The sequence below is a fragment of the Ovis canadensis genome, chromosome 4 (assembly GCF_042477335.2).
Source record: "Ovis canadensis isolate MfBH-ARS-UI-01 breed Bighorn chromosome 4, ARS-UI_OviCan_v2, whole genome shotgun sequence".
In the NCBI taxonomy this organism is placed as follows: domain Eukaryota; kingdom Metazoa; phylum Chordata; class Mammalia; order Artiodactyla; family Bovidae; genus Ovis; species Ovis canadensis.
Genome location: NC_091248.1, coordinates 26,968,642 through 26,987,106, shown reverse-complemented (window position 1 = coordinate 26,987,106; position 18,465 = coordinate 26,968,642). Strand labels below are relative to the sequence as shown.

Genomic DNA, 18,465 nt, shown 5'->3' with positions numbered 1-18,465 from the left:
GTAATTAGAGGGCCTCCTCTGTGGGAGGCAGGCCCCTCAGCAAAGATGAAAAGGACGGGGTAACAGAAGCTGGTAGACAGCCAACAGGGAGGGTTGGAGGACTCAAGTCCCCATCTGGTTTCAACCAACCAGCTTTGTTATTTGAAAACAACTTGTTTGACATTCATGCTTTTGTTGTTTGAGGGTTTGCTTTTTTAGAATCATTTATCTCAGTTGTGGTTAGAAAGGCTAGACCACATGATTTTATGCAGATAGCATCAATTACCTTGGTCAGATATCTTATATTGCAATCTTTTTTTCTAGAAAACAAGCATGATATTGATATTAAATATCACTGGATATTTGTAAAATGAACATCTCCACTAAAATTAATACCAAATAAAAAATCACATATGTCTTGAGATTGATTGAAATTCAAAAAATTTACATGTATTTAAAGCATAACTAACTTGGTGAGTTATTTATTGATGTTTGTAAAGGCATATTCAGAATATGAAATGTATCCTCACTTTAACCAAAGCATTTGAAATTTGCTTATGTTTCCAATAGGGCTTTTCAAAGAGTTTATTTGATTTGGAATGATTAGGTGTCAACATATATGGGGAGTTTATTCTGTGTCTTTAAAAACTGCAAGCTATTTTCAAATTACTATGCCTTTTGTACATTTAGTGAATTTCCATGAACTTTAAGAGATTTCAGACTCCGAGGAAAAAGTTCTAGTTCATAAACTTAAAACAAATTTATTAAGTGTAAGTTTTAAATACACTTTATTATATGAATCTCTAAATTTTTAAATAATCATATGAATCAATTTGAATACATAAAGGAAAGAATGATTTATTCTGAACCTATCAAAGAAGAACTAAATATGTGGCCCCATTTTCAAGTTGGGAGTGATGAAGACAAGGCCCCCTAACTTCCTGCACCAATCTAAGCAATCTGTGCTGTCTGTGCTCTTTTTTGAAGAAACTGGTGCTGAAGACCTGGAGATACTTCCCAATGGACTCGCTTTCTTTAGCGCCGTAAGTGTTGCCTTTCATTTCCTGTGCTCTGAACCATTTTCTAGGACCAGCAGCTTGCCTTTCATTTCAGCCTTCTCTATACCAATGCCCATCTTCAAATAAAATGAGCGGTGATATGGTTCAAAAAACAACCTGTGTAGACATTCATACTGGTGTTACGATTATGAGCGTGTGTGTTCTACGCAGGTTTGTATTCCTGTGGATACGCTGAGCTCCTGTATTCCCTTATCTTCCACTGTGACAACTTGAGTCCAGTGAGTTCAAGAACGGCTTCCCATTCATCCGTCTGTTCCTTGAAGAACATAAGCAGTGTACTCAAATATCTACTGACTTGAGTGTGTGTGTGTGTGTGTGTGTGTGTGCACGTGTTCCCCCTCACATATCATTTAGATTTTAATCCTTCTTTTTACACTTTTTGGAATAAGCCTTTTAACTTTAAGATGTTACTAGGTCATGCCACAATTTCCAAACTTTTGGAAAGAAAAGCCCCCTGATAAAGCTCAAAAACAAAAGTCATCACCCTCATGAAGGATAACAGAATTGATAGAATACAGTATTCAAGTCATCCAGCCACTGAAAATCCTTTGCTGCCTGTTGTAATTTATTTAATCCAGTTTTCTCCTATGAAGACTGATCGTCCTCTGAAGAGGTGTCTTACAAACTTTTTTTTTAAGCAAAAGAATGTAAATTTCAATTAAATCTTACACAGGACCCCACTATCTAAAACAAATAGTAGCTGCGCTGTTCTACCTTCAAGCTAAGGAAGGAGTTTCTCCCTGGAGTGATTAGACCCCAACCCTAAACCTTTGTTTCTGAGATGCTTCCATGAAACCTTCCAGGGGACGATCCATAACCCATGTTCTTCTGTGTTCCTTGCTTATATTACTGAAGCTTGTTAGTAAATGCCTCTTTCGTCTGCTCTTTATTTTTTTTTAATCGTCATCATGGGTTGGTAGCTGTGATATTCAGCCCACATGCTTTGCAGCTGGTGATGGAAGGGTCTGTACCCATTATGTGGGGTCGCCTGGGAGCATGTGACTTCCAGAGACCCCCAAGAGCTGCTTGCACAAGCCAGCAGGTAGGCTTGCCATGTGGCTTGCAGCCTGAACCAGACGGTGCTGAACCCATGTGCTGTCTACCACCTCCATCAGCATTTAAAGTATTTGTACAGTAAAAAGTAAAGTATTTGTAATGTTTTCTCCTCTGTTATTTTATAAGGGATTACGATATCCTGGAGTAAAAAGCTTTGAACCTGATAAGCCTGGAAAAATACTTCTGATGGACATGAACGAAGAGGATCCTACAGTGTTGGAACTGAAGATGACTGGAAGTAACTTTGATGCGTCTTCATTTAACCCTCATGGCATCAGCACATTCACAGATGAAGGTAACGAATTCAATGTCTAGTAAAAAGAAAACCAAATTTAAAAAAAATAGAAAAATGTTAATGAATGAATATTTCTTTTCATCCAACTAAAGTACAGTCATGAATCATGCTCTCACTCTGGGTTTTAAACTTACCTCCTAGATGAATTAAACAAAACATAACCATGTAAATCCTTCAGAATGCTAAAATACTTGAGATTTGCAAATCACCTAATTTTTAAAAATAGCAACATTCACATAATCCCTATAATTACCATAGTAATAATATTCAGCCCTAATAGGAATGAGTTTTTCCATTTTAAACAATTATACAGATCCAGGTGTTTACAACAGCAGACACCTGCAGCCTAGAGATCCACCGCCAGTCACCTTCAATGCGTCGCTACCCACTGGTTCCTTTGTTTGTCTTCAGTTTCTCCACAGTTTGACAAATTGCCCCATCCATTATGCTTTCCTCTGATTTCTTCCCTTCTTTTTGCAGCCATTGCCTTGGTCTCTACATTAATTCTCAACCCTGGTTGTGCACACCAGCACCTAGAGAGTCTTAAAAAGCCTGATGCCCAGGCCCCAGCCCCAGATATTCTGATTCAGTTGGTCTGAGGGAGGCTTGAGTGGTAGTGCTTGTTACAAGCTCTCCAGCAGATAAGAATGTAAGACCAGGGTTGAGAACCACGCCTATCCCCATGGCCTCCATCAGACAATCCCTTCCTTGGTCCTTGCAGACTTTTCTGCAACGGGGGGACTAAAATTGCTGCCTTGAAAGCCACCAGCAATGTCCTTATTAAGAAACTCCCTCTCGCAGCTCTTCCCCTCCTTCCTTCCCTCCTATTATACTGTTGTCCACTTAGTGGTAAAGAATCTGCCTACAATGCAGGACCCTCAGGAGATCTGGGTTCACTACCTGGGTTGGAAAGATCCCCTAGAGAAGAGAATGGCAACCCATTCAAGTATTCTTGCCTGGAGAATTCCATGGACAGAGGAGCCTGGTGGGCTACAGTCCTTGGGGTCACAAAGAGTCGGACACAACTTAGTGACTAACACAACACCTATAGCCAAATTAAACTCAAAATGTTAAAAAGTAATTCTTCATCCTCTTATCTTCCCTTTTTCATGTTTACTCCACGTGACTTCCCTTCTTCCATATATATATCTATTGAAATTTATATACATACATATGTATTTCCCTTTCAGTGATCTCTTCACTGATTTATTAACATATTTTATTTTTAAAATATTGTAAGTGCAAAGAAATAGGATGTGGGGTGTGTGCATGCTCTTTTGAGTTGAAAAGGGAAAATAACCACATAAATATGATACAGGTCCTCATATAAATTACTTTTGCGTTAGACACTGCTTCATGGATTCCTTTCCCTGACAGTGCATTCAGAGCTGCTTTGTAGTGGCTGTTTGGAATTCTGTGGCATGGGAGAACCATTATACAGTTCATCTGTTGATGGATATTGAGCCTGTTCCCACCTTTATGCTCGTTGAAAGCGAATGCCAGAATAAACATTCATATGCATGTAGCTTCTGTGACTGCTTATGATAAATTCCTAGAGGTGGATTCCGCTGTGCAAGACATGAATCTGGGTTTTAATCCTCGCTTATGGTTGATTTCCACTTCCCATATTCCTCAGCCATCATCAGGGACTTTTGGTACTTCCTGTTAAATTCCTCTCATATCCTTTCCTGCCTTTTCCTGTCAGTAGGGTGGGGCTCCAGGGCTTACTTCCAGGGGACTTTCAACCAAGGAGTAACATGTCTATAGGTATAGCAGTAATCCAGGCATGTGGAGAGAAGCGGCGTCCTCCTGATCTAGCCCTTCGTTCCACCTGTCTGGATGACTGCTCTACCCACAGTCATATACTCCCTGGTTGAAAGCCCCTGTAAGTAAGCGCTGGAGCCTCACCCTAAGCCCTGCAAGACTAACTTGGATTCCTGTGTCTGTGGCTTTAATCCTCCCACTCTTTCAGTCACTTCTACTCCAACTACAACCTCCAGCTAAGCTCCTGCCTCGGGCCCTTTGCACCTTCTCTCGCTTCCACCTAGAACACCCTTTCCCCAGATATTCTTATAGTTCAGTCTCTCATTTCATTTCAGTATCTGCTTTAACATCATCTTCTCAGAACTCGCCTGACTCCTGTGAACAAAACATCTCATTACTCTGCATCCCTTTATCTGGTTTTATTTTCCTTCTGTAGCACTTAACACCAATTAAAATAAACATCTGCTTGGCAAGGGGCCTAATGGGAAGTCTCATAGCTGGCTTTTCTGTTCAGATTTCTTCCATTCAGCCTCCTAAACATGACACTATTTTCCTTTAAACACCAATTTGGTCACGTCAAAGCTTTCCAAAGATGCACTGCTTCCGAAGGCAAAGACTATGGTCTAACATCTGATCACTCCTTCTTGACCACTTACACTGGTCTCTTTCATGCCGCAGAGTTGCACCGACTCCTGGAAGCTAAATCCCTTTGATATTATCTCTCAGGTGCTCTTTTTATGGAATTTATCATCTCACGCTGTGTAAATTACACCTGAGCACACCTTCTCTTATTGATATTCTTCTCATCTTTTATCGCTTTTATCTCAGCGCTACATCTTGCTGAGACCATTTGCAGCAGAAAGCTTAATAAGCTCTTTGGAGTTTTAGTGTCAAGGGCTGCTCATTCTAAAGTTGAGGACTTTTTTCCCCCTGTGGAGTCTGGTGGTTTTTAGACTGTCACCAGGTCTTCCTTTAGCCATTTTTCTCTGGAGCAATCACAAACGCTTCTCTCTACAAAGAGATGAAAATATTCCATCTGCCTGACATCCTAAGTACTGGTTGGAGGTGGGTAGAAATTGCTTTTTAGAGACAGAGCTGACAGCTGAGAGCTCGGTTAATGTTTCGATTTTTGTTTTTAATCTCTTCTCAGATAATACTGTGTACCTGCTGGTGGTGAGCCATCCAGATTTTAAGTCCACGGTTGAGTTGTTTAAATTTCAAGAAGAAGAAAAGTCGCTTTTGCATCTGAAAACCATCAGACATGAACTTCTGCCTAAGTACTGAGATATGTCATATTCCTATTTTCCTTTAACACTGGGGGATGGTGTGTCTACTTTTAGTGTTTCCTTTTGGCAGGGGTGGAGGGTGGGGTGGGGGGATAATGGCAACTCTCCTTTTTCTTTTTTAAAATTTTATTTTAATTTCATTTATTGCTCTTCGAATACCCTTTTCCCTCTTTCTTATTTTTTAAATTATGAAAGTATGATAATACATTTACAGGAGACGAAAGTTAGTTAAAGCTTAACATTCAGAAAACTAAGATCATGGCATCCAGTCCCATCACTGCATGGCAAATAGATAGGGAAACAGTGGCAGACTTTATTTTGGGGGGACTCCAAAATCACTGAAGATGGTGACTGCAGTCATGAAATTAAAAGACACTTACTCCTTGGAAGGAAAGTTATGACCCACCTAGACAGCATATTCAAAAGCAGAGACATTACTTTGCCAACAAAGATCTGTCTAGTCAAGGCTATGGTTTTTCCAGTAGTCATGTATGGATGTGAGAGTTGGACTATAAAGAAAGCTGAGCACCAAAGAATTGATGTTTTTGAACTGTGGTGTGGGAGAAGATTCTTGAGAGTCCCTTGGACTTCAAGGAGATCCAACCAGTCCATCCTAAAGGAGATGAGTCCTGGGTGTTCATTAGAAGGACTGATGCTGAAGGTGAAACTCCAATACTTTGGCCACCTGATGTGAAGAACTGACTCATTGGAAAAGACCCTGATGCTGGGAGGGATTGGGGGCAGGAGGAGAAGGGGACGACCGAGGATGAGATGGCTGGATGGCATCACCAACTCAATGGACATGAGTTTGAGTGGGTAATGGACAGGGAGGCCTGGTGAGCTATAGTCCATTCATGACTGAATGACTGAACTGAACTCAACTGAAAGTTACATATAGTTTCACTGTATATTATTAATACAATTATTTTTTAAGTAGGTAAATTAAGACTTTTAGTTGGAGTGTCAATATCAAACTCTCAAAAATTAATAACATGAACAGACAGAAAAGTAGAAGGGTATAGTAGACCTGGAAAGCACCATGAGCCAATTCAACACAATTAAGATTTATACAGTTTTCACATAACAGTAGGATCCAAATTCTATCCAAGTTCCCATAGACTGTAAATGAGGGCGACTCTCCTTTCTGATGAGCATAAACTCCCCCAGATAGATGTTCATCCGCAGAAACTTTTGAGGACTCAAGCTCCAGAGAAGACACCCCTCCTCTTCCTCCCTCCTTTCCCGGGTTGGCTGGATGCTGGTTTACGCCTCCTCGTCCCAGAGAATGTTCCTTTATGCTTTTACCAGGAAAGCACTCGGCTCTTCTGCAGAACCAGACTTAGTATCTCAAACCCAAACTGGTTTCATGGACAAATTTCACCTCTTGAGCTTATCTGTTCTTGATATTTACAGTGAAAGTTGTAATTGTACATGTTTCTAAGAAACGCAAACCCAAGAGGAGATCTGTGATCCCGTGCCTCTAAGACCTCCCAGCGCTGCTTCTCCTGCGGGTCATTTGCACAGGATTCCTGAAACAGCAGCTCTGTGGTTAACAGCCAGCTCCATCCCAGCTTCCTGCACAGCACAGCGTCTAGAGGAAGGAAACACACGCAGATCCCTGATCCCAACACAAAACTGACATCCTCACTTGCCTTTGTTGTCGTTTAGTCGCTAAGTCATGTCTGACTCTTTGCGACCCTGTGGACTGTAGCCCTCCAGGCTCCTCTGTCCACGGGATTCTGCAGGCAAGAATACTTGGGTGTGTTGTGGTTTCCTTCCCGAGGGGATCTTCTCAGTCCAGGGATGGAACTCACGTCTCCTGCATCGCAGGCAGATTCTTTACTGCTGAGCCACTAGGGAAGCCCTATTTATGAGGTAATGATGGATTTCAGAAAATAATTTGACACTATCTTCCCGCACAGTTTTTATCCTCTAATCATTATGGTCTTTTTAGATTCTTAACCTCTATTTGAATAATTTACCTGCAGAACTCAATTATCTCAGAATGTGTAAATCTGGATTTCTTTTAAACCATGTAGCAGAGCACCTGCTCAGTGTTACCAGGGGGTCCTCCCTCTCTTGCCTTACCCGATGGGGCTGAAGCTGAGGAAATTGAGACTGCAAGAAATCAGGTTACTGGATGAAGGCAAATTAGCCAGTTGGTGACCATTACAAACTACCGCCCAGGTCTTCATCTGCGTGAAAGTCCAGAGAACAGCTTTTGGTGGGAGAGTTTGTTCATACCTTCATTCAACAAATATATTTTGGAAAGAGAATGAGGACATCGAGTGTCTGGAGACTGTGCCAAATACCGAGATCTAAATTAGGGCAAAGTGTGTGGACTAGAGAAGCCGGACTAATGGTAGAAATGATGGTGAGAATAAAAGTTGAATGAGATTCCGCTATAACTCAGGTGGTGCAATAGCCAATTTAACAGATTATTTCATCAGCTTTTTACAAGAATGTTCTTAATTAGGTTTTACTACTATACCATATTAAATTTAAAACAAATGAAGCCTGGGGACACTGCTTCGGGGGGCACTGTCAGTAAATGACACACTGGAATTTTAATCCTGGAGTCTGGAGCCTGAGTCTGGAGCTTCTGCTCTGAGTCGCTATGAAATAGTGAAACTTATTTTCTTTCTTTTACCATTTAACCTTGGAAATCTTAGTTTTGTCCAATTTCCTAGGGTTAGGGCTTTCTTTTTTCTTTTGTTGTTGTTGTTCAATCACTAAGTCGTGTCCAACTCTTTGTGACCCCATGGACTGCAGCACACCAGACTTCCTTGTCCTTTATTATCTCCTGGAGTTTGCTCAAACTCATGTCCACTGAGTTGGTGATGCCATCCAGCCATCTCATCCTCTGTCGCCCTCTTCTCCTCCTGCCCTCAATCTTTCCCAGCATTTTTCAGGGTCTTATCCAATGAGTCAACTCTTCCCATCAGGTGGCCAAAGTATTGGAGCTTCAGCTTCAGCATCAGTCCTTCTAATGAATATTCAGGGTTGATTTCCTTTAGGATGGACTAGTTTGATCTCCTTGCTGTCAAAGGGACTCTCAAGAGTCTTCTCTAGCACCACAGTTTGAAAGCTTCAGTTCTTCGGTGCTCAGCCTTCTTTATGGTCCAACTCTCATATCCGTACATGACTACTTGCAATCGCAAATCCATTGATCTTTGGCAATACAGAACCAAACTATAGTTAGTATCACAATTAACTAAAATTCTGCTCCCCCAACCCAAGGGTTAGCCGTGTATATTTTCCTCTTTGTATTCGATGGTTGTTTATGTGGCTGTCTATAGCATTAATGGGCTTCCCTGGTGGCTCAGATGGTAAGGAATCTGCCTGCACTGTGGGTAGGCCCAGGTTTGACCCCTGGGTCGAGAAGATCCTCTGGAGAAAGGAATGGCAACCCATTCCAGGATTCTTGCTTGGAGAATTCCATGGACAGGGGAGTCTGGCGGGCCATGGTACATGGGGTCACAAAGAGTCAGATACAACTGAGCGACTAATACAACAACAGCAACGGAATAGCGTTACTATTCCAATGACTAATCTATCATAACAGAACAGGTTATTAATTAGAATATTATTGGTCATCACTGATCATGTACTATATGCCAGGCATTGTGCCAAGGTCTTTGATTTGTTATTTCATTTTATTCATACCCCAACCTTCCAAAATAGGGACAGGCTCAGAGCATACTGACAGGGCATGGCCGCATACCACGTTGAGAACAAGCAATAAATGGAGGATTCAAATGGAGCCCATCAGATTTCAAAGCTATGACTCTAAACCTTTCTGCTCTGCTCTCTTTTTAAAATGAAAAACAGCAAAGGGTTAAAAAAATACTAATTCCATACATTTGCCTTTAAAAAAGAAAAGAAAAAAACCCCATCTTTGCAGGCTTCTGCCTGAAGCCCATACAGACTAATCCTAAATCCCTAGACCCCCTTTCTCATATAGGAACAGTGGTTACCATTGATGGAGGCTTTGTGAGTGGCAGGCTCACTGCAGAGCAGACGGCAGGCATTGTCTCATTGTCATTCTCACTGCGACGCCACACATGAAGCTGCTGACCCTTAGTCTTATGCTAATGAGTTGTATGACTTTGGGAAAATCATTTAACCTCTCTTTGCAGATGAGAAAACTGAGGCTCTGTATGCTTATCAAAGATGCCCAGGAGCCTGGGTCGGCATCAGAGCTGATGTGCTGGGCCATGACGCCCTCCGCAGTGGAGCTGAGATAATTCCGTCCTGGATAATGGCCCAGAGGAACTTCTGTCACCTCAATCAGCACAGAATGACTCACTTATGTGCTCACTGTTGTACCTATTAAAGCAGAAAAATAGACTTATATAGCTTAGATTTTCAGTAACACAGAGAGAATCAAAATCAGAACAACAGCAGCAAAAAAAAATGCCACCACATCCTATTTCTGAGTGTTCTCGCTCATGGATGTTTCACTCTGGTTAGAATCATGAAACTTTACAGCTGAAAGTGACCCTGTAAGTCTGGAAGATAGACCAGTCCATCTCCTCCTTTTTTTTTTTTTTTTTTAAACAGATAAGTAAACTGAGGCCCTGGCATGCTAAATGATTAACTTTCCCTAGATCACACAGCTAATAGTAGCAGTTCAGTTCAGTTCATTTCAGTCGCTCAGTCGTGTCTGACTGTTTACAGCACCATGGACTGCAGCTCGCCAGGCTTCCCTGTCCATCACCAATTCCTGGAGCCTACTCAAATTCATGTCCATTGAGTCAGTGATGCCATCCAACCATCTCATCCTCTGTTTTCCCCTTCTCCTCCTGCCTTCAATCTTTCCCAGCATCAGGGTCTTTTCCAGTGAGTCAGTTCTTTGCATTAGGTGGCCAAAGTATTGGAGTTTCAGTTTCAACATCAGTCCTTCCAATGAATATGGATCTCCTTGCAGTCCAAGGGACTCACAAGAGTCTTCTCCAACACCACAGTTCAAAAGCATCATTTCTTCAGTGCTCAGCTTTCTTTATGGTCCAACTCTCACATCCATTCATGACTACTGGAAAAACCAAATCTTTGACTAGATGGACCTTTGTTGGCAAAGTAATGTCTCTGTCTAGGTTAGTCATAGCTTTTCTTCCAAGGAGTAAGTGTCTTTTAATTTCGTGGCTGCACTCACCATCTGCAGTGATTTTGGAGCCCAAGAAAAGAAAGTCTCTCACTGTTTTCATTGTTTCCCCATCTATTTCCCATGAAGTGATGGGACCAGATGCCATGACCTTAGTTTTCTGAATGTCGAGTTTTAAGCCAACTTTTTCACTCTCCTCTTTCACTTTCATCAAGAGGCTGTTTAGTTGTTCTTCACTTTCTGCCGTAAGGGTGGTGTCCTCTGCATATCTGAGGTTATTGATATTTCTCCTGGCAATCTTGATTCCAGCTTGTGCTTCATCCAGCCCAACATTTCACATGATGTGCTCTGCCTATAAGTTAAACAAGCAGGGTGACAATGTACAGCCTTGTACTTTCCCGATTTGGAACCAGTCTGTTGTTCCATGTAGCATAGCTGTAACTAAAATGCGAGTCTCAAGATTGCTGGGTTTTCTCCCACTGCCTGGTGCTGCCTTGAACTGCTCTATATGAGCATAAACAAATGTGGCCTGGATAATGATTCCTGGACTAATTTAATGTCTGTAGAGTTTAGTCTGTCTATACACACACACACACACACACACACACACACCCCAGAGCACTTTTTTCCACGATACAGTTAATAGGTTTTTTCTGTTCCATTGCTGTAATGACCTCTTAGGGTTTCCTCGGGTGATTACTGTCTTGGAGGGTTGTGTAGGCGGGACTGATTGCACATAATCCTGGGCTGTACCAGTTGTTGCACAGGCTCCATTGCACAGCCTGATTTCACGAGTATGCATTCATGAGCACCAACGTATAAGCCTGTCAGGCTCCGTGCCGTCACCTGCCTGAGTCACACGTGTGTTTCAATTGCAGTTTGAATGACCTTGTCGCTGTGGGCCGTGAACACTTCTATGCCACCAACGATCACTATTTTGTGGACCAGTACCTGAGATCCTGGGAATTATATTTGGGTCTAGCATGGTCAAATGTTGTTTACTACAGCCCAGATGACGTTCGAGTGGTGGCCAGTGGATTTGATTTTGCTAATGGAATCAGCATGTCACCTGACCTCAAGTACGTGAACGCCTTAAAATACCACGTTTGTCCCTAGATTCTCATTTGACATATTTAGAGCATATTCATCTTCTAAAAAAGGGGATACATTTCTAGCATGTTGTCCCAGTAAAAAGAAATTGGGGAAAATGTAAAATATCTTAATTTCCAGGGGATAAAATATATCAAATCATAATTTACTGTTTTGTGAAGGCATACTCTTTTAAGGTTTCCCAGATGGTGCAGTGTTAAAGAATCCGCCTGCCAAAGCAGGAGACACAAGAGACTCGGGTTCGATCGCTGAGTTGGGAAGATACCCTGGAGGAGGGCGTGGCAACCCACTCCAGTATTCTTGCCTGGAGAATCCCATGGACAGAGGAGACTGGTGGGCTAGTTCATGGGGTCACAAGAGCTGGATGCAAATGAACAACTGAGCGTGCATACTCTTTTAAATGCCTTTGTGAGGGGAGTGCATTTCAAGAGGGGGTACATACAAAAAACATTTAGTATGATTTTGCTTGCTTTGAAGGAAGATTTTTGACTGTATCATGAGATTAACAATTTATGGGTATGTTTATATCCCATAAATATGTTTATATCCCACAAATCTCTGGTTTGTGACTTGACAGAGAGTTTGTACCAAAATGTAAATCAAGCCACTGCTTCCTTCATCTAGAAGTGTTACTATGGGGAAAAGTCAGCTTCATAAGTATGCTTAGTGATGTAGTTGATTCTTGTTATTTTCTGGTGGTCATTCTGAAACAATTCACAGACCAACACTGGGTCTGGGGACCACACTTTGGATAAGACTGGTGTATGTATAAAATCCTCCTCATCTCCTATCATTAAGCGTTTGTAACATACTTAGAGGCTTAGTAACATATTCAGAGGGTAGTAACTTATATAGGGAAAGCAGAACACTTTTCAGTTACTCATATCATCTCCTGGTCTTCAAAGACAGCAGATAATCACACAGTCATTTCTCTCTTTGTTCTGGGAGGCCCTGTGCTTAGACTGCCAGGGATCTTTACGATGAATGTGACACTGTCCTCACGTAGAGGGGAGGGAGTCTTCTCTCAGATCCAGGCCAAGCGCTTGTCTTCTCTTGTATTTTCTGTGGCCTAAAACAAGGGGATGCAATGCAGAACCCGGCGCTCGTCATTATGTTGACCAACCAAGAAAAGCGATGTCACGCTTTTGCTCGCAGATGCTAAGAACTGGCATTAGCGTGAAGTTCCTTGACTACTAGTTAGGGCCAACTAGTTTCCCATCTTTTGAAATAACTTTTCAGGGATTCAAACACCCCCGTGTGCTGTCAACTCATTGAGTTCCTTCAGAATCCGGTGTGTTTGGAGACAGCTTCCGTTTTCCAGGCTCTAAGCAAAGTTCTCCCCCAGGAAGGGTTATTATGCCCTCATAGTAACCTTCTGAATTGCTTCCCTTCGTGGGCTTTGATGTAGCTCTTTCTTCTTTGAAGGTATGTCTATATAGCTGAATTGCTGGCTCATAAGATTCATGTGTATGAAAAGCATGCTAATTGGACTTTAACTCCATTGAAGGTAAGATGTATTAACATAATAAGTTTGTGGGGTGATAACTAGATTCTAATTGATTTGTGAAATTAGAAGTGAGGAAAAAGGATTGTCTAATCGGAGTGGGAGAGAACCAGTTTTTCACTCCTTTTTAGGAGGCATCAGCGTCTCTGGACTTGTTCACTTTTGCTCAGCGGAGAGTGGGAAGCGGCAGACCGCACACACCGTCTATGCAACTTTGATTCTCTCTGTTCTAGACAATTTCCGGCTTGGAAGTTTGTTCTTCACTTCCCTCTTCCCTCCCCTCTCCCTTCCTCCTTCCCTCCTTCCCCTCTTTCCTCCTCCATGTTGGTGGAACAGACAAGAGCCTCAGCTTGCACACAACAGCACTCAGCACAGTATTTACAAAGCCCAGGCACCGGGTGGTCACATCACCGCCTCTCTCCAACCCTCGCCCCTGCTGCTGAGCCGCTCGTGCCTGAGCATTTCGGGAACTGTCCTGGCAGTGTCCTTCCTCAGGATGGGGCGCTTGTCCCGCTGCTCAGGTCTTCTTCCTCCAGGTCTTCACGCCCCTCTCCTTCACATCTTTCCAGATTTCCCTAAAATGTCACTTCAGCGAGGTCTTCCCTGGCTGCCTAAATCTTAACTCACAGCTCTGCCTCTCCCTAGACAAACGCGCGTGCACACACACTTCCTATCTCTTCTATGGCTTTATTTTTTTCCCTTCAGCATCCTTTGCTAACACGTTTCGCATTCATATTTTCCTTCTCCTTCCCAGTGTCTGTCTGCCCGTCCCACTAGGGTATAAGTGCCATAGGACGGATACTGTCTCTGTGTGTTCCAGGGACAGTCCCCACACCCAGTAGGCACTCGACAAATTAATTGTTAAATTAACAAGCCGGGGCTGGGCATTCTTCAGGGATTCATCTCTACCTGTACCAATTCTGATCCAATCTGAAGGTTTGGATCAAAAGGGGTAAAAACACAAGGAGCAGAAAGAAGAAGTATGTGGAAAGCAGAGCATTATGAAAGTGATGCTTTTGGAAAGACGCAGAGGTCCCGCTCCCCGGCCAGCACCGCCCACGGCACTGTGAAGCACGGTCACCTGTGACTGTGCCCATCAGCGTGTATCAGGGACCATCGTGAGGGGCTTTATTCCGAGAAAATTGCCTTGAAACCACATCAAATGTAATATCATGTTTGACATTAAAAATCATTGACAGGGCTGTGACAGTTTGGTATTTGCTGCAGTAAAATGGAATTTCACACACTCAGACTGGCTGAAGGGATAAAAACAAGTTGTGGTTATCACAATAGATACTTCTGCAAATTGAAACTTAAAGGATTTTGTAAGAATAAAACCCCATCCAAGGTACATGCAACAGCGAACGATAAAGGTGCTATTCCTGTTGACTGAGGGCAAAGTTTATTTCAGGTGTGGCTCCACTGCTGGCAGAAAATCCTGCTGGTGTCCTGACACAATGATTCAGGTGAGACGCCCCTCTCCTCAGCTAGGTGATGTCATTCTATATTTGGAGGTCATGTTAACCAAGTCCAGTTGATTACTACTGGAGTGCCAAGAAATTTGACAAACCAGCTGGGTTGTTATTAGAATTTGTGATGAAATGTGGATGGGTCTGCGGCCTAAGTGTAGTGTATACATGGAATGAAATATTACTCAGCCCTGAAAAGGAACAGAGTGATTCATGCTAGAACACCAATGAATTTGAAGACATGCTAGGTGAAGTTATTATGCTAAGAATACTTAGCATAAAAGTCCTTAAGCTAGACACAAAAGGACAAATGTTCTATGATTCCACTTATATGTGGTACCTAGAAGAGGCAAATTTGTAAGGAGAGAGCAGGACAAGGGTGACCAGGGGATGGGGAAGGGAGGAATGGGGAGCTACCGGGTACAGCTTCTGTTTGAGATGATGAAAGGGTCTGGAAATGGAAGGTGGTGTATTCATGACATTTTGAATGTACCTGATGCTACTGAGTTGTACTGAAAAATGGTTAAAATGACCAGTTTCATGTTATGCATATTTCACCACAGTAAAAATGATCCCTTCTTCAAAACATGTTCCAAGACACAGTCAATGAATTAGTCTCACTTCAGTGAGTTCCAGTTCTCTAAAAACTGGGATGTTTGTTAATAGAGGATACCATTCTCCCCAAAGAGAATCATTTATTAAGTTTCCTTGACCAAGGAATGCAAAGTTTCCACTGGACTTTGTGGAAGCGTGACCCATGGTCTGTACCTGCGTTTTGGTGAGTTGGTTTTGCTGGGAATCATGGATTTGCAAGGGAAGAGTTTACTGCTGAGGCCAAGACGGGCTCCCTGTTGGGCTGCCCAGCTCTTGCTGCTGCCCGTGGCAGGAGCTTGTTACTGGTGTGAAGAGTGAATGGGACCCTCGGCTTCTGGGTCCTTCTCTCACTCTCACTGCCTACCCTCATCTCTGCAGATTTTTATCTGCTGGGGATCCACTGGCTGGCCATGACCCCTTCCAAAGATAGTAGCAGCACCCCGAGACAAACCTTTCCCTCACAGAAAGATGCACCGAGTTGCAGGGCAATAGGGCAGGGATGTAGAGAACCGACATGCGGACGCAGTGAGAAGGGGAGGGTGGGACGAATCGAGAGAGGAGCTCTGACTTATCTGTGCTACCCTGTGTGAAACAGCCAGCTGGTGGGAACCTGCTGGAAAGCGCAGGGAGCTCAGCTCAATGCTCTGTGATGAGCTAGAGGTGTGGAACGGCAGCTGGGGGTGAGAGGGAGGCTCAAGAGGGAGGGGATAATACACACATGCACACACTCACCCACCCCCCCCTACACACACACACATATCTCCTCCCTATAGATAGATAGATGGCTGACTCACTTCATTATACAGCAGAAACTAACACAACATTGTACAGCAATTATGCTCTGATTTAAAAAAATAAGAATTTAATGTATCAGCCTAGAATGCCTGACACTGGGGTAGATGGGGTTTGGGGATGGAAAAGACTTGGAGATGATTTTGGCCAGAGAACATTTACTCAACCACGTCCCTTGGCCAAACGTGCCTGTTTCCAGGGTAGGAATGAGTTATGGCGCTGCATGAAGGTGAAAAGGATGCCCCTTAGCATCCTTGTCCCTCACGGCCAGGTGCGGAGAGCTCTCGTTTTGAGGAAAGCACAGGGTTCCCACAGTTGTCTGACCATGCTCTGGCCTTTGCAATGAGTTGCCGCCAGTTATTCCAGGCTCTCTGGGCACTGAGGTATGCTGGCCTCTGTTTGAGGTACATGGTAGATATTGTTTATCCAACTGAGAGTTAGAGGTAGACAAATAGATGTGATTTCTCCCCAGTAGAAGGCAGCCAAGATGATGAATGATGGAATTAAGAATCGTTGGTATTATTTATGATCCTGCTACAAAGCCGTGACAGCAATCTGTGCAGTCAACACATGCTTGCAACTTATATTTAGAAAATAAACAGCAAAAGAACAGGGAGTCAAATAACATCAGGAAGCTGAAGAAGAAACTTTTCCTCAACTTCAAGGCACAAATTAGACCCCGGGTGACCATTTCTCCTCTGGCTGCACAGCCTATGATTAGCCATTAAAGAAGCGCCTACACTTCACTGATGCTCTCATCAGAAATGAATCCACATTTCCTGGTTGTTTTCAGAATGCTTATAAAAATATCATTTGCACATGCCGCTTTAGAAGAAACTGTTTTATGCTGCACTGAAAAAGATTTTTTTTTTTCACTTTCGGTTTTAAGTTCATGCACAGATGTTAGCCCAAATGCTTTCATATCACTTTTAATAGTTTTTCTTGGTTTTTCTGATCTTCCCCTTCCCTCGTGTTCTATAAAATGGCAAAATACTAACACAGATGGAGAGCTAGAGGAATTCCCTGAGTGCTAGTGAGATGGGGCAGGGGAGCAGAGATGTCTCATCCCTGGAGCAGGTGTATGGTGCCCAAGGATGCCACGATAGCTTTCTCTAATGTATTGCTCCATCTCCTCTCAAGTTTTTTGTTGCTTGTTTTCTTTCTCCCTGTGGTTCTAATCTACAAGTCTCTGGACTGTGACACGCTCGTGGATAACATATCCGTGGACCCTGTGACAGGGGACCTGTGGGTTGGCTGCCATCCCAATGGCATGAAAATTTTCTCCTATGACCCAGAGAATCCTCCTGGATCAGAGGTTAGTTTGAGAAAAGAATCATATCAGTGCCCTCATTCCCAGCTAGCTTTCTGTTGAAAACATAAATTTCAATTATATGTGCAAATAAAAGGGAGATGTGGATAGATGACCTAAATTATCAGATAAAGATGGAATTTGACTTTGGGAGGCATTTGAGACAGAGTCTAGGTGGGAGACAGATGGTACCTGTAAACTGGGTGATTTGGGGGGTTTAATGAGGGCGCTATGTACAGGGGTATGGGCACAGGTGGGGAAATGAACGAGTAAGGGTAACGTGGTACCCCAGGGCTACCACGGGAGGTAGGCATGGTTACCAGAGCTGTGTGTGGAGAGGGTGCTGGGAGGGAACCTGACCTCTGGTTGAGGGATGGAGCCAACTGGATGCGGTCATGGCCCCCCACGGGGTGGGGGTGTGGGGGGCGGCAAACATTCCACCTACTTCTCAGTCTGCCCATCCCTCTCTGCTGCTGCTTCCTGTCAACCTTTACTGGGAGGTGGAGGGAGCCCTGAGCAGGCTCTGGAAAGGCTGAGCGGAGTGGAGAATGAGTCTGGAGGGCTGGGTTAGGACAGCCAGCCCTGGATTGGGCTCCATATCTTTATTTCAGTAGTGAGTTTCTCCAATTTGGCCATTCACAATAGTTTAAAAAATATAACAGACCACATTGTTATGGTCTAAACGTGTGTGTTACCTGCCTTCCTATTCAACACCCTTTTCCTGCATGCCAGTGCCTTTGCCAGTTCATATAATAGAGCAGCTGCAAAGCAGAGATGCCATCCCCTCCAAACCTTCCAGGCAGATGGGAACAGGAATCCTTGCAGGAAAGATCTGAGCTTGAAAGACCTCTTCTGTCTTAGTTTTAGTACCCACAGACCCTAGTCACGTCATCGGTCTCTTTCTCAGTGGATTATTTTGACAGTGCAAGCAGGAACTTGAAACTCCCTTTGCCATGAGCATTTGAATGCCTACTGTGACTTAACTAGGGTTTTCTAGTCGGTTTTCAGTTTGTACTAATTATGCTGGCTTTTTACATCAAGTACACGTACTTTTTGGCATGGTTTACTGTTATGTATTCTTTTTAAGGGGCTCCCTTGGAGGAGGAAATGGCACCCCACTCCAG

At 43.2% G+C, this 18,465-nt stretch overlaps 1 protein-coding gene across 1 annotated transcript in view; it reads left to right on the top strand.

Annotated features, from left to right (window-relative positions):
• PON1 (paraoxonase 1) overlaps positions 1-18,465 on the top strand; it is a 33,303-nt gene that overhangs the window by 12,669 nt on the left and 2,169 nt on the right. Inside the window, exons 3-8 of the mRNA XM_069587467.1 lie at positions 967-1,022; positions 2,241-2,409; positions 5,324-5,450; positions 11,442-11,642; positions 13,099-13,180; positions 17,219-17,347. Of these exons, the coding sequence (XP_069443568.1) occupies positions 967-1,022; positions 2,241-2,409; positions 5,324-5,450; positions 11,442-11,642; positions 13,099-13,180; positions 17,219-17,347 (764 nt within the window). The remainder of the gene's footprint in view (positions 1-966; positions 1,023-2,240; positions 2,410-5,323; positions 5,451-11,441; positions 11,643-13,098; positions 13,181-17,218; positions 17,348-18,465) is intronic.